This window comes from Hydra vulgaris, chromosome 12 (assembly GCF_038396675.1).
Source record: "Hydra vulgaris chromosome 12, alternate assembly HydraT2T_AEP".
Lineage (NCBI taxonomy): Eukaryota > Metazoa > Cnidaria > Hydrozoa > Anthoathecata > Hydridae > Hydra > Hydra vulgaris.
This window is the reverse complement of record NC_088931.1, coordinates 69,844,096-69,868,166: the sequence shown is the minus strand read 5'-3', so window position 1 is coordinate 69,868,166 and position 24,071 is coordinate 69,844,096. Positions and strand designations below refer to the sequence as shown.

At 27.7% G+C, this 24,071-nt stretch overlaps 1 protein-coding gene across 1 annotated transcript in view; it reads left to right on the top strand.

The window, feature by feature from the left end:
• Nucleotides 1-18,900, top strand: part of LOC136088969 (receptor-type tyrosine-protein phosphatase alpha-like) — a 107,205-nt gene extending 88,305 nt beyond the window's left edge. Inside the window, exons 14-20 of the mRNA XM_065814260.1 lie at nucleotides 2,015-2,132; nucleotides 5,935-6,020; nucleotides 6,107-7,195; nucleotides 12,417-12,727; nucleotides 17,954-18,096; nucleotides 18,219-18,354; nucleotides 18,466-18,900. Coding sequence (XP_065670332.1) covers nucleotides 2,015-2,132; nucleotides 5,935-6,020; nucleotides 6,107-7,195; nucleotides 12,417-12,727; nucleotides 17,954-18,096; nucleotides 18,219-18,354; nucleotides 18,466-18,540 — 1,958 coding nt within the window. The 3' untranslated portion in view covers nucleotides 18,541-18,900. The remainder of the gene's footprint in view (nucleotides 1-2,014; nucleotides 2,133-5,934; nucleotides 6,021-6,106; nucleotides 7,196-12,416; nucleotides 12,728-17,953; nucleotides 18,097-18,218; nucleotides 18,355-18,465) is intronic.
• The last annotated feature ends 5,171 nt before the right edge of the window (nucleotides 18,901-24,071 follow it).

The following is a 24,071-nucleotide window of genomic DNA, read 5'->3' as shown; positions in this document are numbered from 1 at the left end:
CTAAGTTACAAATAATTGTTTAGCTTGTTGTATTTTGTTACCAAGTGTGTTTGTAGTGGCTCCTCCCCATGATTTGATTCTTATCAATTCATATTAGAGCATAAAGCTATAGATTTAAATATTGCTAAAGGTGTTCTAAAAATATTCAGCAATCATATGTGATACCTCACTTAGAAGTCAGGCTTTTCTGTATGATAAAAACCTTAAAGATAAGCAAAAAGAAAAGATTGTCGATAAAATACTATTGCTAAAAGATTGTGAAAATAAATAAGTTTGTTGTTTGAGGTTTGCTAAATCTATACTTCTGATGCTTTCTGTTAATTTCTTATACATTACACTTATACGCATTATAAGGTTGTTAAAATGTCAGCTTTTTCATTGTTGAGATTTTGAGAGGTTTTTTGAACTTTACTTTCTACTTCTTATACATTACACAGTACACACATTTAAATGTTAATAAAATGTCAGCTTTTTCGTTGTTGAGATTTTGAGAGATTTTTTTAACTTTACTTTCTATTGTTAATCTGATGCTGAAATTTTTGAATTTGTATATATTTATCATTATTAAAGTTAACAGTAAGTTGCAACATATTTCAGATCAAAGATTCAAATTTCTTTGATGGATGTTACCATACCATAACAAATTCATTAGAGTAGTTCAAACAATCAAAACTTAGTTAGACAATCAGCGCAATAAAAATAAGCATATAAAATAGTATTTAAAATATTGTATATCTTTTTGCATTGAATTGTTTGTTGCAAATTTTGGTTGGAACTCTTCTCTGAATGGTATTTACTTCTTGCTTTAGGATCTTATACGGACCTTGATTGATTATTTGTCCATCCAACTGCATTAACACCATTGTTTTTTCAAAGTAAAATGTTTCTAAATGTATTTAAAGTTGTTTTTTATGGTTTTTATTTAATGTGTTGGTAAGTTCACAATTTTATTTTGTATTGGCCCTTATTTAAAAAAATGTAAGATTATTTTTGTGCTCCATTTTTATTTTTCAAAATTCCAGATCTATTATGATGTTAGATGTCCGCTGTCATTTTGAAAGTGTTTCTGATACAATTCTCTAAACAAATTTTAATCTTTTTGCTGTTTTTCTGTAATCATAGGGCTATCCAATACTTCTGTGAAATAATAATGGCATAAATTTAATAATGAAATTATATAAAATTTGATAATAAAGATAAATAATAAAATTATATAAAATTTCATGGAAATTATAAATTGCTATTACTCTCTTAGTTTTTAAGCTATTAATATATTTATAAATTATATATTTATAAATTGAACAGAATTTATATATTATATATTTATAAATTAAACAGAAATGTATTTATATAGAAATTTCATTATTCAATTGTTTCAATATTAAACTTCTTCTATCAACCTATTATTTCTAATTTTTCCAATTTGAGGACAAGCAATGAAGCCAGGTTATGGCAAAATAAGTTTTTTTAAGATTTTTCTTGCAAATTCTGACAATGACATCACCATTTCTTTCTTGCCGGTCATTATTCCACATTGGTATCTTTTTTTTTTTTTGGCAACTGATACTGGTCTTTTTTTTTTTGAGTAGTTTATATACTTTGATATAATAATTATTAACAGTTAATTTGATAAAATGTAGAACCAAGTTTTTACAACATTTTTTGGCATATTTTTTGTATTCCTTTGATAAAACTAAATTAATAAAAAAAGAAACAGTGTACTTGTTTCGTTAGTTGTAGAGAAATAGTTTTCCTATATCAAAGTTTTTTTTATGATGATATTAATTTAACATTCATTAAACTGATTTTAATATAAAATAGGCTTGCTTAGTTTTTTACAAAATGCAAATGTTATTTTTAAACATTTATATTAAATTTATAAAAATAGTTTTTATTAAAACAATTTGAATACAAACTACATATTAAATTCTAAGGAAAAAATTCAATTGTAAACAAAACATCCAATTGTTTTGAGAAAGTTTTAACATTTATAAACATATTTTTTTATTTATAGCTTCTACCATTATTTCGTCTCCTCTAGTTAGAAAAAAAAAAGCTTCAAATTACTCATATCTTTTTGCATTGGCTGCCATACCAGTTTTTGTAGTGCTTCTGATAGTATTCTTGATTAAGTATTTTACTTTTTTTTATTAGTTGGAGATACAGTGGGTGCAAAAAGTATCTGACACAAAGAAAAAATTTTATATGATTAAAGACCATTAACAAAATAACATAAACAAACACTATTCTAATGTAATTTTACATGGGAAATACAAGTATCATATCAAAACAACAATATCATTAAATGTTGACTTGATAATTGCAATTTTGTAAAAGTTAAGGTTCAAAAAGTAGCCAACACATTGTTAAAAATTTACTCAATACTTCGTCATGTGACCTTTAGCAGCCAAAACTGCTTCTAAACGATTGGAATACTTTTCACAAGATTAGCACATATGCTAATAGGAATTTTAGCCCACTCTTCCTCGCATATTTCTTTCAATTGGATAAGATTTCTTGGATCTCTCTCCTGTACCCTCAATTTCAATTCCCATCACAGATTTTCAATTGGATTGAGGTCAGGTGATTGGCTTGGCCATTCCAATAAGTCAATTTCCCTCTCCTGAAACCATGCACAAGTTGTCCTAGCCGTGTGCTTAGGGTCATTGTCTTGTTGGAATATCCAACCTTGAGGAAGGTTCAATTTTTCGACTGACTTCACGAGACATCTCTCAAGAATGCCCCGATACATTTCGGAGTTCATCCTTCCTTCTATCATTTCTAATTCCCCAGGGCCTGCAGAAGAGAAACAACCCCAAAACATTATGCTGCCACCTCCAAACTTCACTGTTGGGACAGTATTCTTCCGGTGAAATGTAGAGTTCTTCTGTCTCCAAGCACAACTGACACAGTTCCGACCAAACAACTCTATTTTAGTCTCATCTGACCATAATATTTTATCCCAAAAGCTTAAAGGTTTATTCAAGTGCTCTTCAGCAAAGTTCCGGCGTTTCTTTATGTGAATGGAATCCTCTCTTTCGAAGAACTGTCCTAATTGTATTCTTGCAAACATTTGTCCCAGATGATTGCAAGTCCTTTTGCAGTTCAGAGCGAGTCAGTTGAGAATTTTTCTGTACTTTTCGAGCTAAATTCCTAGCTGTATGGTCAGATATTTTTGTAGGACGCCCTGAACAAGACAGACTAGTTGATGGATGGAAGGATTTCCACCTCCGAACAGTATCACCAACTGTCGAAATTGGGATATTTAACACAGATAAAATTTTTCTATATTCCAAACCATCTCTGTGCAGCTGAATAATTGTTTTTCTAGTTGATTCAGACAATTCTGCAGTTTTAGGCATTGTTGAAGAGCATAAAATTTAGGCCACCTTTCAATGAAGATGTCAGGTAATGAATTACTGCAGTTAGAAAGATTCTATGACGTTCTTTTGCATTCTAGAATGTTCCAACGTTTTCTGATTCTAGAATATTCCCTCAAACATAACAGATGACAAATTATTGGTGAATGAAATTCTTTTTTTACGATGTGTTGGATACTTTTTGAACCTTAACTTTTACCAAATTGCAATTATCAAGTCAACATTTAATGATATTGTTGTTTTGATATGATATTTGTATTTCCCATTTAAAATTACATTAGAATAGTGTTTATTTACATTATTTTGTTGAATGGTCTTTAATTAAGTAAAGTTTTTCCTTTGTGTTAGATACTTTTTGCACCCAATGTATATTAATAACTATTTACTGATTGCACATTTAGTATATACTATGCATTTATCACTATGTTAGTTTAATATTGTTTTTAGGTGTGTATATATTTATATATATATACATATATATAAATATTTACATATATGCATATATATATATATAAATATATATATATAAATATATATATATATATGTATATATATATATGTATATATATATATGTATATATATATATATATATATATATATATATATATATATATTTATATATATTCATATATATATATATATATATATATATATATATATATATATATATATATGTATATATATATATGTATATATATGTATATATATATATGTATATATATGTATATATACATATATATATATGTATGTATATATAATGTGTATATATATTTAGTGTGATATCATAATTATTTCCGCTTAGTATTTTGTTCCAAGAAACATAAAAATAATTCTGAATTCATTTGGACAATATTTAGAAGTAGCATAACAAAGTTTCATAGCTTTTACTACTAGCTGGTAACTAGTATTTATGAATCTCAATTACTATATTTTTAGATGTGGCTCAGAGCTTTTTTTTTTGTGCAGACTGCAGACTTGTTTACTATTTTTACTTGGCAGACATCTTTAATATAATATTTATACTTCTAACATTCAAATTTTTTATATTACAGAATAAAATTTAGAAAGAATCAAATGGTTGAATGTTCAATAAAAATTTGAAGTAAATTTTTTATTTGGTTAATAAATTTCTTAAAAGTTATGATAACTTGTAGCCAACCTCCAACCATTGTCACATCTTCGTAATGTTGCTTCTCTTTCTCTTTTCTACAATTACTATAATGGGCACTGCTCTAAAGAGCTAGCATCTCTTGTGCCATCTACTAAAATTCATTCTCGTGTTACTCGTCATTCAATTAAGTGTCATCCTTTTTCTGTGACTGTTCCTAAGTGCTCCAAAAACGCTTATTCTTCTAGTTTTTTTTCTCAAACCTCAGCTCTTTGGAATTCGCTTCCTTCATCTTGCTTTCCTGATTCATATAATTTGCAATCCTTTCAGTTGTCTGTCAATCATCATCTTGCTCTACAATCTTCATCTTTTTTCTTTCAGTAACTTCCAACTTTAATTAGTGGCTGCCTGCAGTCTTGTTGGAAGCGAAGATGTTTAAAAAAAAAAAAAAAAACTGAAAGTAAACTTCCTTCAAATAAATAGGTTTAAAGTGTTTTCTCTCACCACCCACCACCACAAGACTATGAAAATCTATTCATAAAAGTGCAACAAATGTGTGAATATTAGCAGCTTTTTTGAATAAAGCTCGCATTCCTATGCAAACAGAATTTGTGCTATATTAAAATTGAAAAAACATCATGAAAAGTGGATTGACTGAAAGACTGAAACTCTGGAAAAGCATTTAGCATATTTAAAGAGAGAAAGGCTGTAGTAATTGTATGTGATTTTAGCTTATTATTTTTCTTGGAGACACACATGCTTGAAGAGTTTCATTTATGCTTCCTTGGGCCATGCAATATTGCAGATGGATGTTAATAACATTGTACACTTTAAAGATCTGGATGCTTAGAAAACAATTTAAATTAACCAACCATGAAAAATTAGAATCGCATTCAATCTGTATTTTTGTTGCATGTGTCTACATCAAAGCTCAGTTAACAGCTCCTCTTGCTATATCCACGCCTAATAATAATCTAAATATATTAAAAACTAGTTAAATATTAGCTAGAAAGTCCTTCTATTTCCAAGTCATCCATTTGTAGTTGTGTATCAGGTAACAACTTATATACATGCATTGCTACTTTGGTATATCATAAATGGTTAATTGTTAAATGTTGCTTAGGTTTTTGTTAGTGCTCATTCTATACATATATTCAGTAGAAAAAAATTATTTTGAAAAATAAAACTTTCAAACTTATATTTCATTTTGGTTTTGAAACATTACATATTAATATATCCAGATATTATAACTATATTACATAAACATCACATTTTAATTATATTTATTTTAAATACAATTAAATTTTTATACTCAAAATACAAGCAATTATAAAAAATATAATAGTAGTTAAAAATTTTTGACACATGGTTAAATTTAGAGTTGAATTTATTTTTATATTTTAGTTTATAAAAGAATTTAATTTTTTTTTTTTCACTACTACTAGTTTTAGGAGAAGAAAAAATGTTGATAATGATAAATTGGTGTTTTCTCAAGAAATGGATGATATAAGTATCCAAAAATCATTTCAAGGTAAGGTTTATAGTAAGGTGTAAATTATGGTTTGTATCTGTTACTTATGTTTGAGGTTAACTTATCTTTATATATTTTTTTATTAGACTTTACTCTAAACGAGACAGAATGGTATGGCAACTTAGATACTATTCAGAAATGGCCACCAGTAACAGTGAAAGAGTTCATTAATTTTTACTTGGATGTCAAAAAAAAAGATAGCATAGAACTGATTACACAGTTTGAGAGTGTTCCTGAAAACAAAATATATACCTACAATGAGGCTACAAAATACCCTCAGAAAAATAGGTATGCAAATGTTCTACCATATGATCACTCACTGGTCAAACTAGTTCCAGATTTTACTAATTATAAAAACACTTATATTAATGCAAATTACATACACTCCTACTCTCAAAAAGTAACTTACATTGCAACCCAGGCTCCTATTAATGAGACTATTGTTGATTTCTGGCAAATGGTATTTCATAAAAAGCCTAGAGCTATTGTAATGCTTACTAATCTAATTGAAAAAGGTAAAATAAAATCTGCTGAATATTGGCCAGAAAGTAATGAAGAATATGGTGGTATTAATGTTTGTGTTACGAAAACAGAAAACTTTGCTGATTATATTATTCGTTATATTTCTTTAAATTTTAAGGAAATCAATCATCATTTCATTCATATGCAGTTTACATCATGGCCTGATTATGGTTGCCCTGAATACCCAACAATGTTACTAAACTTTTGCCATCGATTCCGATGTTTGGTGCCGTATTCTGATAAATCTCTAACTGTTGTGCACTGCAGTGCTGGAGTTGGTCGCACAGGTACTTTTATTATAGTCGATGAAATGTTGCGATTAATCAACACAGAACAAAAAGTTGATATTTTCAATTACTTTGAAGCTATTCGCCAAGACAGAATGCAAATGATCCAATCAAAAGAGCAGTACATATTTGTTTATGATGTAATTTATGAAGCAGTAACATGTGGTCAAACTGGTATTTCAATTTCAAATTTTCCAACTACTCTTAACAAACTACTCAAAAAAGATTCTTCCACAGGAAAAACACTTATTGAGGAAGAGTTAAAAATTCTTAAAAGTATTGCTCCAGTTCAAGAAAGTTGTTGTTTTAAAACAGCAAAGCTGAATAAAAATTTGCAAAAAAATAGATACCCTCACATTTTACCACGTAAGTTATGACATTAGAACTTCAATTTTATTTTTTATTTAATATGAATAATTATATTCTAGGTTTAAACAAACCTTATTTATGACTATCGCCTACTTAAAGTACATAATCTTATATTTTGCATTTTTGCCTAAAAAATAAACGGCTATTCCTATATTTAAGTTTTTTTTGTAGCGTTTTGAAATTTAAAAAAACCGCACTATATAAAATGAATGTTGTGCCATTTTATTTTTATAATTTTAGCCATTATTATTCTTTGCTCTACAAAGTTTGTATCAATTGTTAAGAATTATTGATACAAACAACAAACGTGTTTTAACAGGAATGTGTTATTGACCTATGATCCAAATTTCTTTTTAAAAATGTACTGATACATAAATTTACGGATAAAAAAAACAATGCCTTTATGTCACAAAATCTTCACTAAAAACAATATATAAACTATGTTGTGTTGACTTAAAAAAAAAAAAAGGACCTTAAAACTATTTCAGGGCCCCTTAATCCAGCATTGCCCCCCCCCCCCTCTCATATAATTTTGTTCCTGCGGGCCTGACACAAAGCTTTTTTCAGCTGCTTGATATATTTTAATTATCAACAAGGATGCACTTTTTCTATTGAGGGAATACCTTAATAATAAATTCTTTACTATGTTTAAAATTATAAACTCTTTACAAACATAGTTAGCTAATGCTTAAGAAGGTTTTGTTAAACCAACACGTGACAAAATTTCAAAATACTCTGTTGAGACTTGATTAAAATTTAATGATATCAGCAAAGTTAGAATAATCTACAATCTTTTTTGTGATGTAGTCATATTGATGGCAACTTTTTAATCGTAATTGCTAAGTTTTTACAATTTCATATAAAGGTTATTTTTTCAATACTTATATCAGATTATCTAACTATTTATATTGGCTTTAGTTTAGGATTTCATACATAATATCTTTTTAGAGCTTTGAACTTTATGTAAACTGACTAAAAATCTGTCACCGCCCATTTAACAATATTTACTGAAATAAGTTTCCAATTAGCTTCAGATTAGCTTGAAATCTAGTTAAAACATCCTTTTATTTTTCTAAAAGCAAACTTTCTATCAGACTTGTAGTGCAAGTTTGCATTAATTAAAACACTTTTAGTATTTTAATTAATGCAAATGCTGTTGCTTGGATGTAAAGTTTAAGTGTTTATTTTAAAAGTTTTTTTAGTTTAGCAGGAACCAATTCATCTTTTTCATAGACATTATGCAATAAACTCCTCAAAATTTTACCAACTTCAACATAAATAATATCTTCAAACTCAAAGAAATCGAAATGTGGAAATACAATCTGTTTTGAATTTAAAAAATTGTTAATTTGTAAGTAATTTTACTCACCCTTTTGTAAATCAATTTCATCAACTAAAACCGCCCAGTCAGCATTATCATATTTTCCAAATGCAGTTCTGATATTAGATAAATACCACTTTTTGAAAATGATTTTAAGATAATGAAAAAAGTGGAAACTCTTCTACAAAAATATCAAAGTTTATGCCTGATTTGATGTGTATTTTTGCCTCAGAAAAAATCTAATTATTTCATTGGTGTAGATTAGACTTGTGGTTTATAACGGGGTTCCCACTCCTCCTTAAAAACCTTAAATATCCTTAAAAAAAAAAAAACTCCTCAAAAGTCCTTAAATAACCTTAAAAAAAGTAAAAATTTGACTGCTCTCCTTAATTTCTCCTTACTTTCTTTTTTTTTTATCATCTAGGAAATTTTATTAGCAAATGGATTATACGTATCTATAGAGAAGCATATAGTTATTTCTTTGATAAGTAAAAATCCTATACTTTTGTTTTATATATATATGTGTATATATATATATATATATATATATATATATATATATATATATATATATATATATATATATATATATATATATATATATATATATATATATATATACATACTTAATTACAACTAAATATATATACTTTAGGGAAAAAACCATTAGCAAGATATTAAACAAACTTTATATTAAAAAGATTGTTATATTTTTTTCACTAATTACCTTTAGATGCCTAAATATAAAAGTAGTTTCCGGAATTTTTGGTTAAATAATGATAGTTACACTTCTTGTTTTCAGAAAGATAAATATACCAGCCTTGCAAGATGCAAAGTTTGTTTTAAGTCGTTCTCATTAGCAGGCATGGGTATAAATCCAGATGCAATTTTATTGCTTTTTATGTAATATATTTTATTTTATTAGAAAAGTATAGAAATATTCTGAGATATTCTTTTCATATTATTTTTAAAATTTTGAGAAAAAATCACAAAATGTTATTTTCAATCTTGCTATTTTTTTTTCTTTAAGTTTTTTTTCAAACTGATAAACCAATGACTCCTTTTCTGGTGGTGACTCTTGAAGAACTACTACGCAACTTTTATGCGAAGTTCATTCGGTTAGATGTTTCTTTTAAATGACAAAACTACAACGTCTTTGTTAAAAATAGATTTGTTTAATTACACAAACCGGCTTTCAACCAGCAAGATTAATGTTAGTTTTTCATTGAAGTATTATCTGCAGCAACTCAAGAGTTAGACAAAGATTACTGATGTTCAAATTGACAAGTTCAAAAAGGAAATAAGTAATTTTCGTGTCTCAATGTGAACTCATATTATTGGGAAAAGCCCTTTGTCTTCACTGGTTGCTTGCTGTCTGGTGTGTATTTCTCCATCATTTATGGTTGAATATCACAGAAAAGTGTGATTATTTTTTTGGTAAACTGTTGATGAAGCTTGTTACTTTCAAGAAAATTAGAGCTTCTGTTGGTGATTTAGCTAAGAAAGAATATTCTGTAAAAGTGTGGTCGTTGATAACAAAAGTATTTTTGACTTTTGATAAAGATATGGATTGTTTAGACTACTTTTTGTGGGAATACACTGATTTAAAGATGTATGCAAATCTACAGCACATTTTCAAAATTGTCCTCATTTTATCGCACGGACAAGCTCAAGTTGAATGTGGTTTTAGCAGCAACAAAAGTCTGATCGATGACAATATGTCCCAGACACTATAATCTCTTTATGTTCAATCCAAGATTACCTCACATTTCATGGGTTCATGGCTCATGAAGTTGAAATAAAAAAAGATTAATTAGATTACTGCAAACAAAGAAAGTAGTATTTTGATGATCAATATTCAAAAGCCCTGTCTATAGAAAAAACATTGAAAATGGAAGCAAAAGGAAAAGTTATGGAAGATATTGAAATTGTCAATACTTAAATTTGACAGACATTATCTTATAATTGAGAATTTAAAGAAGTCATCTGATGAAACTGGATTCCGTGCTGAAAAATGAATAGCCTTAGGTTTGTGCCTTGAATATAAATGTTTTTTTAGTTTATATTTTTAGTTTAAATGTAATGTCATTATTTAATGACTCCTTTTCCATTTAGATGCCATTAACGCTGATATATCATAATTTAATGCATTAAAAAGAGCCATTTACAAAAAACAAGAGTTACTGGAGAAGCTATATGTTAAAAAAAAAATTTGTTGGAAAAAAAAATGAACTTATATGTTGACGACGATGATATATATATATAAATATATATATATATATATATATATATATATATATATATATATATATGTATATATATATATATATATATATATTTATGTATATATATGTATATACATATATATATATACATATATATATATATACATATATATATATACATATATATATATATATATATATATATATATATATATATATATATATATATATATATATATATATATATATATATATATATATATATATATATTCATTTATAATAGTTTATCTATTTATATTTAAAATTTATAGAAAAAAGAAATATTCTGTTTTTAATATAATTGTTTTCTCCTTAATTCTCCTTAATTTTCCTTCAAAAAATTGTCGTTCGCGACCGAATCTTCTTAAATATTAGGAAAATATCTCCTTAAATCTCCTTAAAATCCTTAATTTTAGCCCCAGTTTTAATAGTGGGAACCCTGTATAAAGAAACAGTTATTCAATTCTGATAATATACTTTTTGAAACCTTGTCTGCAAACTTCATGCAAAATTAACATACTGGTATCTGACATTTTGTAAACACTACATTTTTGAAATCATTTAGGTAACGGTACTGGAATTTTTAGGATAAAAGTCTTCATACTCTGAATGTTAGGAGTAACTTATTCTTCCTCAGAATATATTTAGATATGCACATATGTATCAATTCTTTCAAATAAAAATCCCGATGGACATCTGGATTTTTATTTGAAAGAAGTGATACATATGTGCATATCTAAATATTCAATAATTGATACATATGTGCATATCTAAATACATTAAGATCTATAATGATTTTAATTTTATCATATCTTCTTAAATCATTTTTTTATCTTGCAAATTATGGTTTTATTTATTATTTATTGTGGGCTTACTTTAAAGCTGAGCCTTATTGATTTAAATAAGATTATCTCATCAATTATTTTCGAAATGATCGATATATATCACTGAGTTTTCTGTTATGGTCCAATATTTAAATTACCATGTATATTAAATAAAGTTATTCATTCAATGCGCTTTTGGAATAATATTTATCATTTTCTTTATTAAAACAACGCTAATTTGTTATTATTAAATCAGATTTGTTATAGATTAAATCAGTTCAACTGCTCCGTTCAAAGTTTTCATAAATTAAAAAGGTTTAGTTTTTCTGAGCATTTAATGTTGGTAAATGTGTGATAAATCTCACAAGTAAAAAACAAAATAATGATTATTACTTATGAAAGTTATGACAGTTGATGAAAGTTGGATGACAGTTAATTTTAAAAACTGACGGTCCAATAAGTAAGGTTCAACATGTTGTTTGAACTTTACTTATTAGATTTGATATAGATTTTTTAAATAGATGCACAATAAACAAAGACAATTTTTAAAATAAACTTGAACATAATCAGTTTTGTTTACAAAAATGCAGATTTTAAGACTGTTAACTTTGAGTAGGCTATGTAGATGGCTTATATATGTTTCTGTAATTTGTTAGCTTACAATTGTTTAAAGTAAATTTGAATTACATATATTTATAGTTATTATTAAAAACTGGCCACTACCTGTTTCATTGAACACTACTTTTTTTTCTATGATTAGAACTGTTTTACTCTATCTTGAAGTTATAATACAATATTTTTTTTATAGGAGAGGATGCATTGGTTTCTAGTGAACCATACCTGAATGCTGTTTTTGTTGATGGTTATAAAAGAAAGAAAGCGTTTATTGCAACTCAGTGTCCACTTCAAACTACTATCACAGAGTTTTGGGATGTTTTAAAGAAACTTAATGTATCAACTATAGTATACCTTACCTCTCACAATGAACAAAAAGAAAAATCTTATTATAAATTTTATCCATCGGATTGTGATTTAAAACTTAATGGCATCACTGTAAAATTGACTGCTGAAGAGAAGTTAGAATCTATAATAAAAAGAAACTTGAGTGTTTCTACTGAGGTATAGTTTTATATTCATAGATTACTTTTTATGTTTTTAATTATATAGTTAACAATAAAAAGTTGTTTTTAGATGTAAAAATGAAATAAGTTTGCAAATTTTATGTTCTTTTTTAGCCAATACTCATTTAAATTTAACTTTAATCTGAACAAATGATGTAATTTTTAGATGAGTTTCATTTCTTTCAAAATAATAGAGTTTTTTTTGATGAATACAAAAAGGTTAACAGGTTAATAAGTTAACAGGTTAATAGGTTAACAGGTTAATAGGTTAACAGGTTAATAGGTTAACAGGTTAATAGGTTACATAAAGTTAAATTAGTATAACTATGATTAAAATTTTATAAAAAACAAAAAGTTAAAAAATGTCCAGTTAAAGAAACAAAATTTTATTACAAGGATTTCTTAAGAAAACTTCATAAAGTTGTGGCTGTGGAACTAGTTTCATAGCCACAATTTCATGAGGTTTTATTTTATTACTAGTTTTGTAAAGCATAAAAAAGTTTTTTTGTCCAACACTTTAATTTTATTGTTAAATATTTTGTTTAAGAATTTTTCATTCAACAAAGTGCTTTGATAACTATAATTAAGAAATTATTGTTGGTAGTTGAAACTTTTAATTATAAAAAGTTAAAAATGAAGAAATTAGGATTTTATAAATTCTTATGCATATAGTTAATATTGTGTATATAAGTGTATATATTGAAAATTTATTGTTTGTTTTTTCTTAGTGTTACTAAATACCAAGCTTTCTAGAAAGTAATTAGTGAGCTTAAGAAAATCTTTAGTCTGGAATTATACCTGTTTTTTACAGTTGATAACTTATGATAAAAATACTATAAAAAAACGTTTTCAATTACTTAGTCATACAATTAAATGATTTGGATTGCAGAAATAACTTTGATATATCCTAATTTATATTGATTCCTACTCCCACCACAAAAAACAAATTTTGTAACAAGATTTGTCAATGCCTAATATAATTATCCAGTGACTCATTTGAAAGACTTTTACTCACAGCAAAAACTATGGAACTTGCAATTGTCCTATCTTTGCTTCTACTAAACACTCTTGTATTTGGTGTGGTGGCCAACAGCATGACAGATCCGAGGGCAATGCTCATAACTCAACATGTAAACCTGTGGAAAAAATAAATACTGGGCAGCCGACTGCTTAAGTAAGAAATTAAACCTTAACAACAGCATAAAACTAAAGTAATCAAATAAAGCACACATAAAGAATGCATCAACACATTATGAGAGTAACAGATTAAGATAGCATTCGACTAACAGCTACAAATTTAGTCTACAAATTAAAAATTAAGCTTTAAAAGTCCAACAATTAATGGATTATCAGTATCAGCCCTCATTGACAAAGGCTCTGAACTATCATTTATTTCCCTAAGGTTTATGTCTGATCAATCTGTCTTGCAGATAATTTACCAGGTAAGAACTGTGGCCAATATAATGGTACCTCAGGCAAATAGAAAATTGTATGAATTTAAAAAATCCAATTTGAGTGCACAAATGTCTTAGCCATTTTTCAAAGCATCATGGATGACTTGTCTCATAATACAAACAAAAAACCTAACCTAATTTAGATGATATTATTATATTTGGATCCAATCATGAAGAAAATGGCCGAAACCTCACAGCATTTAAAGTAGCAGCAAATAACTTTAGAATGAAAAAAGTTTTCTTAAACCTAACTTTGTTTCCTTGGACACTTAATAGAAAATAGAATGTTAAAACCAGATCCTGAAATATTTCAGGCTTTACAAAAATATGCTACTCCAATCAACATTAAACAGTTGAACAACTTTAAAGCTTTTTTGCATATTATGCTAAACTGACCTTAATTATACCAATTACTATTTAGATAATTTGGTAAAAGATTGTACAACAACATCTGTAAAGTAGTCCAAGATCATCTGTACACTACACATCTGTCCAAGATTATTTGTATTTTTTTTACTCCAACAACATCTGTCCAATATCATCTGAAAATTCATGACCCCTAACAACATCTTTCGGAAAATGTAATTACATCTGGTAATTTTTCTCAAAGTCCAATAATATCTGGAAAAATTTCCTCCAGATGTAATTACATTTGAAAAAAATTTCATATGTAACTACATCTGGTTAAGAAAATGCATTATTATTTAATAATTTTTCTTATAGAAATATGTTTTCTGCTTTAAAATTTGATATTTTAACAGATCGAAAGATAGTCCTCCTTTAATACTGATCTCACTTTTAATAAAATAATCCCTCAATTAAACTAACAACTTTGTTTTTAAGTTTTGCAATAAAAGTTCGATTTTGAATTAGTTCAGTTTTAAACAAAATAAATCCTAACTTTTTTTTTTTTTTATAATTGAAAATTCTGTCTTTTTTCTTAACCGTCACTGCTAACATTTTTTACAATTTTTAAATTGGTTACTGATGCGTAACCTAATTATTTTACAATATTATTTTAGTTTCCATATAATCAAAAGCTACATCTGGTAATTTTTCTCTAAGTCCAACAATATCTGGAACAATTTCCTCCAGATGTAATTACATCTGAAAAAAACCTTATATGTAACTACATCTGGTTAAAATAATGCATTATTATTTATTAATTTTTCCAATAGAAACATGTTTTCCGCTTTAAAATTTGATATTTTAACAGATAGAAAGATAGCATTTAGAACTATCTGAATATCAATTTGATATTTCAATCAAATCTGGGCTGAAAAATTTTACTGCAGATTACTTTTCTAATGTCTCGTCACAAATATCAATTTTTGTGCTCTTCAACAACTATAATATCAAACTATGCCACCCAGGAGTTACACAACTAAACTACTACTGTAAAACACGAAATGTACCCTGCCTTATTGAAATTAGAAACATGTCAGGTATGCTGGGAGTTCAGACTAAAAGTTTTTCCAACCCCCACCAGGTCAACTTATATCCTCTAATAGACCTTGGAAAAGACTTAATTTAAATTTTGTTTTGTATAAATTTTGAGCTGTTAAAAACTGATTGGAAATTCGTACTTCTTCCAGCTCTATCCTCTCTTAGATCACTGTTATTCACAGCTGCAAATTTGCATAACAAAACACTAATGGCAAATTTGTATAACAAAACACTAATGGCTTTCAAACCCACAACTATAACTGGTGTTAATTTATTAGACTCTGGTTATACTATCTCCCACAAAAATCATCTAAGATTAAAAGGAGATCCACTGGTAGAACCAGTTAGCTTGAAACCATATCATCCCACTATGCACATATAAAATATATATGAATAGCAGAATTGACACTGTATCAACACATAACTTAGCATCATGTGCAACTCCCCACATTTAAGAAATAGTTCAACCACCTGAAAGCTTTAAAATATCTTTCCTACCCAATGAGGACAATAGCTATAAATACTAGTAATAACATAGAATGTGATGAAAATAACCTGAAATCAACAATTGGTTGTTATTTCCCATCTGCTGCTAATGATTTACCTTCTCCTAATAAAGTAACTATAAATACCAATTTGCACCACCCATAACTTAAAGCTCTAGTGGCACTACTACTTAGAACCTACCTAATATTATAAACTGCTTACACCGTATTAGTAGACCTCCATCAAGCTTAATTTTTAATAAAACTGAACTAAAGATGTTTAACATAATTAAACAGAAAACATAAAAAATATAGATCAGATCATGGCCTAATGATTGTCCTAGGTATTCTGATTTAATAAAGTTACTCAACACTAACAACTTTATGCAAAAGATAAATGTACATGCAAAAGACTACTTTTCTGACTAGAAAAATGTATTGTCCTCATCATCAACATTTATGACTCAATGACAACTTTAATGATCAATATCATTAACATTAATGAGCCATGGTCATGAGGCAAGTAGTATTCTCAAGTGAAATAGTAAATAAACTTCGGAGCAAAGTTGGATCGAACCACGTTTCAACCTAGTCAACCCTCGTTGTTGGATGTACAGAATACTTGAAATAAGATCCATTGTATACAAATGATAAATGAAAAAATTTAACATTTTTTTAACATTAGAACCCTTTAGGTCATATTTAAATTACATAAGGTTATTTTGAAGGCACAAGAAGCGTGTGAAATAAAAGAATTTTTATGTTAATTATAAAATCTGTATTTATTAGGATTTAAAACTCATAATATTATTATTCTGTTTAGCGAATTTTTTTCAGCTGTAAACAATATTTGCTGCAATGCAATCTCTTCTAAATAGTTTCTCTCTTGTTGTCTTAAATGCTTTAAGTGAAAACTTGTAAGAACAGGTATGTTGTATCCAACAATTGAAGGTGAAAATTTAATTTAATGATGTTGTGCAGTTTGTTGCCACTCGGTCACTCTCTGCCAATAAAAGTGCTTCATACACCAGTGTATTGTACTTGGTAGAAGTCACTAAACGACTTGACAAGATTATTAACAGACTTTGTAATGTAGTTCTGATAGTTCTAAGCTCTACCACCAGGAAGTTGATCAATAGCTACAACACTTGCTTCATTTGCATGCTGATTCAGTTGTCAAGTGCATGAAATTTCCTTGGTTTTCCCAACAAAATCAAGTGTCAGATATTTTGTTGAAAATGAAATAACACTATCATTAAGCATCATTTGCTTACAATTGTACAATGTGGAATGTGACTAAATTGATAGCCAGTGTGTTCTCACAAGTATGTTATAGATAAGTGCTATAATAGATTTTTTAGTTAGTAGATTTTTTCATTTCTAGTGTTTTATGTTAATTGCTAAATCTGGTTCACCTCCTCTTATAAGCAGCAGTTATTTTGCAGTACATGAGTTTCAGCATTTTTATCAGCAACTTGTTGGCATAACATGGTTATTTGGTGGGAAAACTTGCTTTGGAAAAACTGTTTTTTTACTTGTACATACCTATCAGATCCACTTTCTGTTTTTCCATATTGTTTCCTCCTTTAATACTGATCGCACTTTTAATAAAACACTCCCCCAAATAAACTAACAACTTTGTTTTTAAGTTTTGCAATAAAAGTTCGATTTTGAATTAGTTTAGTTTTAAACAAAGTAAATCTTACCTTTTTTTTTTTTTTATATTGAAAATTTTTTGTCTTTTATCTTAACCGTCACTGCTGACATTTTTTACAATTTTTAAATTGGTTACTGATGAGTAACCTAATTAATTTACCTAGACACGACCTGATATTTTAGACGGAAACCATCATGTGCATGCTAGAGTTTAGCTTTTGGTCGGAGAACTGTTTGCCAAGTTTTGATCTACTTTTACAGTTGATTGGTGAAGTGACAAAATCACAGCAATGTCTAGGAAATGATACCATTGCTGTTGTTTGCAAGTAATATTGTTGTGTGATGTTTTTTCAAATATTTTTGTTACATTTTCAACATTTTGTATTATATATTTAAAATAAGTAGTTTAATATAACTAAGTTGTTTTTGGCTATTTTAATTTCTATAGCAACGGTGTAAATCGTTCCGGTACTTTTATTTCATGTATCAATGCAATAGAACAATCTCAAATAGAAGAGCTGGTTGATGTATTTCAAGTTGTGCGAAGAGCTCAATTATCACAGCCTCAGTTTGTTCAAACTTTGGTAAGTCTTTGATGAATGTTTAAGAGAATTCTCTTCTTTTTTTATTGCCTAACATTTATTTGGTATTTCAGTAAAAAAATTAATGAAGTATTAATTTAATTTTGTTTTCAGTTTCAATATGAATTTGTTTACAAGTTGGTGAAACATTATTTGGAGACTTTTTCTTCCTATTCAAATTTTAAATGAACTCAAATGGAAAAGGAAATTTTATTTACGTTTTTAGTTATATAGAAGAGATCTCTATTTTTATATTTATACATTATTTTATAAAGAGTTATTATTAAATTTTATTACTTTTTTTTATGAAGAAAATGTTTTATTTTTTAATATATACTTTTATGTTGTGCTGTGTTAATTGTTTTACGCTAATATTTTAATATTACGGTATTTAGCGTTTTTCAAATTATTAAGCTTTTTAATGTTTCGGAATAAATTTTTTTTCTAATTTATATTTTTATATCAACTTTTAAATATATGTATTTTTTACTAATAAATTTCTATTGAAGAATTTTTTTATAAGAAAATAAAATAAAGTTTCAAAGTAAATTAGGTTTTAATTAAATGCAACATTTACTTTTCTTATGTTCACCATTGATTTAAAAGCAGAGAACCTTGTGCCTTTAAATCATAAGTGAATTAAAGATTTGTTACCCTACTCTCGTCTTTTTTTATTTCACCACTGCACAGTGGGCCAGAATGCACTTTTACTGGACAAAATTCATAACTAATTTAATATTAGAGCTATATTCACTAAAATTAGTATGAGTACTAATATGATGTCTGCGCTTTTTATGAAGGTAATATTTTTTTATTTCGTTGCTATGGATACCTTTATTTTGCTTAGCAACAACCTACTTTTGTTATCTGCAGATATTTTATAAGTGCTATATTCACTAAATTTGGCATGAGTACCAATATGAGATCACACTTCTTACAAAAGTGATAATTTTTTAAATTTAGTTGTTATGGATACTTATATTGCTTAGTTACCGGATACTTTCCTTAGTTACAAAGTGGTAAATTGATATTTGAATATCTTATCGGATTTTTGACCCACCTATATTGAATAAAAATTGAGTATTTAGGTAAATAATGTTTTAGGAATAATAAAAGCAAAAAATAGTGCAAGAAAACGTTATCAATTTTAAATTACATCAAAAAATTATTAAACAATAATATCTTTTGAAGATTGTTTAAGTAATTGTAAAACATCTGAAGGAAATGCTTTATGATTTGTTTGGTGTGATGTTGATTTACGCAATGATGAAATAACAGGATCACTGGAAACTAGGAGTCTATTGATAAGATCAGTATTTGTTGCTTTTCTGGATGTTTTTCGGCTGAAATTTTCGCGATAAGATTTAAAGTCTTTATTTCTAGCCTCTTGAGCTTCCTCTGACATAAGTCCGATGGGTAATGTAAGGCTTTTAATTATGTCATGTCCATGTATCAATACTTTGAGAACTGATTGAGCCATGTAATACCATGGATAAAGGGACACATATAGTCTAAAAGTGTCAAAACAATAATCCTTGAATTTTAGGCAGTCTATTTCATATCCTGAAGAGAGCGTTACCAAGATAATGTAAAATCTGAATATAAGGTTTTGGTCAATACCCAGAATTTCAGCTGTTTGTTCATATGCTGCAAAAGCACGCCTTGAGGTATTGCCATCATTACTTGTTCCAGAACCACCACTTTTAGGGAAATCAACAACAAGTCCCATTTTGTTCATAAAATCAGTCTGAATCTTTTGTTTAGCTACAGATGCCTTTTCTTTGTGTTCTTTAGATCTTGCTTGCCACTTTCTTGTTTCTTTTTTATATGCAATGTGCAATAACATCTCAAAAAATCGAATCCATGCATGAAGACTGGAAAGACCATATTTGAACTCTCTGTTAGTATAATCTATATTAAGGATATCAAGACTATTCATATTTTTTGGAGAGACACCACACACTGAACAGCATTGGTATGAGTTATTTTTTTTAGATAATATTATTTGAACCTTCCCATCAATCATTGTAAGTTCAATAATACAATTCACTTCAATAGAAGATCCGCAAACCTCTAATAAAATATTACCCAAGCTTTCTATCTCACTTTTAATGTACTGATCTTCTTCAATCACAGATTCCTTGGATTCCATTTTGTATGCAAATCTTATGGGTCTACAATAGGCTGTGGAGGACGACTTTTGATTTCTCCAAATAGGCACCGTTGCTGTTGTTAAATCCAGTCAAATCCAATGGGACAAGACAAGTAATAAATAATGATTCTTCACGCTTTAAATCTCTGTTAATGTCGGGTTCTGATAAAACTTGTTTATAAATGCTTTGGCCAGTAGCACCATCAAAACCAGCCTTACACGTTAGTGTCATTGTTTTTATTGCTTTGTCGTTCAATATCAAGTGCCTTAGCACAGGTTCCTGAACTGCACAGATTCTTTGCAAAGTATGAGTCATTAAATCTTTTAAAGGAACTGAAGCTGAATAGTCCTCCACTGTTATGTTTGCAGGATAACATTTCAATTTTGCATCTCTGACATCATTGTAAGCGGGGTAGATGTTATATTCTTTCTCCAAGGCTCCGCTTCTAATCAATTGATAGGAAGCTTCTGTCAGACTTGCATCAATTATTAAAGCCAGTGCTTCGTCTGCTGAATATTTAGTTGCTTTATCTGTATTTGATATATTTAAAACATTCTTGGCAGCAATAACAACAGATTCATCTCTAAATTTTTTATTAGCAGCAAAAAATAATTCATTGGATGAATGAGATTCAATTAAACAAGATACACGCCGTTTTTTAGTTTTATTAGAACTATTATCAAATGCAACTGGTTTTCGACCACGTCTACTTGCAGTTGGTTCATTGTCTTTTTTTCTGACAATTAAATATTCATTAAGCCAGTTCACAAACTTCTTTTCAAAATTTTTCACATTATAGTTTGCAGATTTCCACTTTTTTTTATACAAGTAAACAAATCGTTGAACAGCATGTCTAAAATCAACGTCTTTAAAATCAGCAAATTTTGGCTGAATAAATTTTAATATATCTTCAGTAATATTTTGTTTTGAAATACTAAGATTGTTTTTTTGGAGAAAATTATGAATGTCTAAGTTTAACAAAACCATATCTAAATAATTATTGTAACAAGTATTTTGTATTTAAAAGTAAAATGTTATAATATATATGCCGCCTGGACTACTAATACTTGTTAGTAATTAAGTTACTACAAGTGTTAGTAATTAAAATTAAAAGTAATTAAATTACTGTCAGTGTTAGTAATTAAATTACTAACAACTACCGAAAATATGTTGTTGCTATGTTATGCAAAGTAAGGTATCCATAGTAACCAAAAAAAGTTAACCTCATAAGAATTCTGAATCTCATTTTAATACATACCCCCAATATTGTGTATTTAGCGCAAGTAAAATACTGTTAAAACAACGTTAATGTAAAAATGAGTTGTTGCTATGCAAAATTTAGTACCATAGCAACCAAGTTAAAACATACATAAAATCTGGACGGGGATTTAAGGGGACGAGCAATCAATTAAAACTCGATTGAAGCATCATATAGCTCAAATAAATATAAGACAACACATGGCAAATTGTGGTAATTATTAGTTATTGTGCGGCAAAAAATAAGTTTCTTAAGAAATTTTTTTTTTTAATCTGTGATTTTCAAAGTATAACTGAGATAACATGCTATGACAAATTTATTTCACACATTGGTTTTTCTTATCTCTAAATACTCTAGAATAACATGTACTAATTTTTTGTTTCAAAAACGTAGATGTAATTGAAATATAACACAACGTTGATGTCACCGTTAATTACTTATTTATAATTTTTTTTATTTTTTATTTAATCTCAATATTCAAATGCTTAGAGTCCTGGTAACTAAGGGATTTAGTATAAATAAATTATTAATAGATTTCTCCTAATATATGTAGATACTAAAATTAAGTAGGTTTTCAAGATTAGACAACTAAAATTTTTCCAATTTTGTCCACCTACTGGCCCACTGTGCATTGACATCATTTTGTCATAAGACTTGATTAATTTTGACATTTTAAATTCTTTCATTAAATTTACAGTTAAATGTAATAATTTCACGTTATTACTTTAAAGTATAACGTAAAATGTAATAATTTCACGTTATTACTTTAAAGTATAGTACATTAGGCAAAACTTACAATAAAAAGTGCTACGCTGCACACTGGAGTATTTCTATGTAAACGTCGATCAAAAATCGAGAAAATTTAAGATTAAACGTTATAAGTTAATAATTTAAATAAGTTTGTCTTGTAAAAGTACATCATGAAAGTTTAAATAACAACATTTTAAGTGTTGCCCACAACACCCACCGATCTTCCAGTCATAACAGTAGTTGGAACTCAAACTTTGCGTATGCTTTGTTCTTGACGCTTCCGGCCAAAATCAACTTTTGAAAGCATTACTTGAGTTTGTATGCTGTAAAATCTTTAATTAATTATGATGGGTGTTGAAGAAGAAGGTATTTACATAAAAATTAATATATACTTCGAAACTGATCAAAATTATTAAAAAACGTACTGAAAATAAACAAAGTTCACTAAAAAAAAAATGACCATGGCCACTATTAGTATACGGCCTAATATTCTGTATTTTTCAGAAAAAATAGGTCAGTTGAGCGGCTTTGAATAAAATTGTCATGATCTATATAAATTAAAAGTAAAAAAGAAAAAGAGAAAGTTGTATTAGACATAAAATGATTAACAAATGTTGGGTTGTTGGTTGTTACTCAAACTATTTAAAACATGATGTGGTACCGGTTTTTTCATTTCCAGTGAAAGAAGGTTTAAGATCAAAATCGATAAAGTTTGTAATTAGACAACTTTGGATACCAACTAAGTCATCTATTATGTATGCAAAATATTTTAAAGAAAAACATTTAAAACATGGAAAGTAGGCAAAAAGATTTCGTTTAATAAAAGTTAAAACCGTTACCAGCTATACACCCAAGTTTTATTGCAAAATCTTCACCAACAATAATGGTGAAAAGAAAATCTCCAAAATGATCAAAGTAGCGAATATTTAAAAAAATGATTTAGTACATGAAGTAAATTGTGTTGCTGGTGTTTCATGCCCAAAAGGCTACCAAATGCTAAAACATAATATTTTTTTTTACAAAATGTTGTTTAATGAGCTTTTCTTACCAGAAGTTATCAAGTGTATACGAGTTGATGATAACTTACATGTAAAACTATTTTACAATGGTTGTTTAGTACCGTTACCTCAGCGGTTTCATATTGGTTATAATTGTATCCTAACTCGTAAAAGTGTTTGAAACTTGTAAAAAATGTTTGAAAACTTCCTGCCTATTTACAAAATCAAGCAGAAAATAGTTGTTGAAGTTTTTGAAGAACTTGAAAAAATAAAATCAGAAAAAACCAGTGCACTGTAGTAGATTATTAGATCCGCCTGAATTATAAGATCCTATTTGCGTAAAACTCAATTTTCTTCAGAAACGTTCCTCTGAGTCCGAACTTAGTTAATAATAACAATAGACTAAAAAATTGAAGTAAAATTAGTTTCAATATGTAAATTTGCCATTTTCAGATTATTAAAACACTTAATAAGTGTTTTAATAATCTGGAAATGGCAAATTTCCAGATTATTAAAAAATAATATCAAAATATATAAGCTTTTTCTTTTATGCTATTTCGA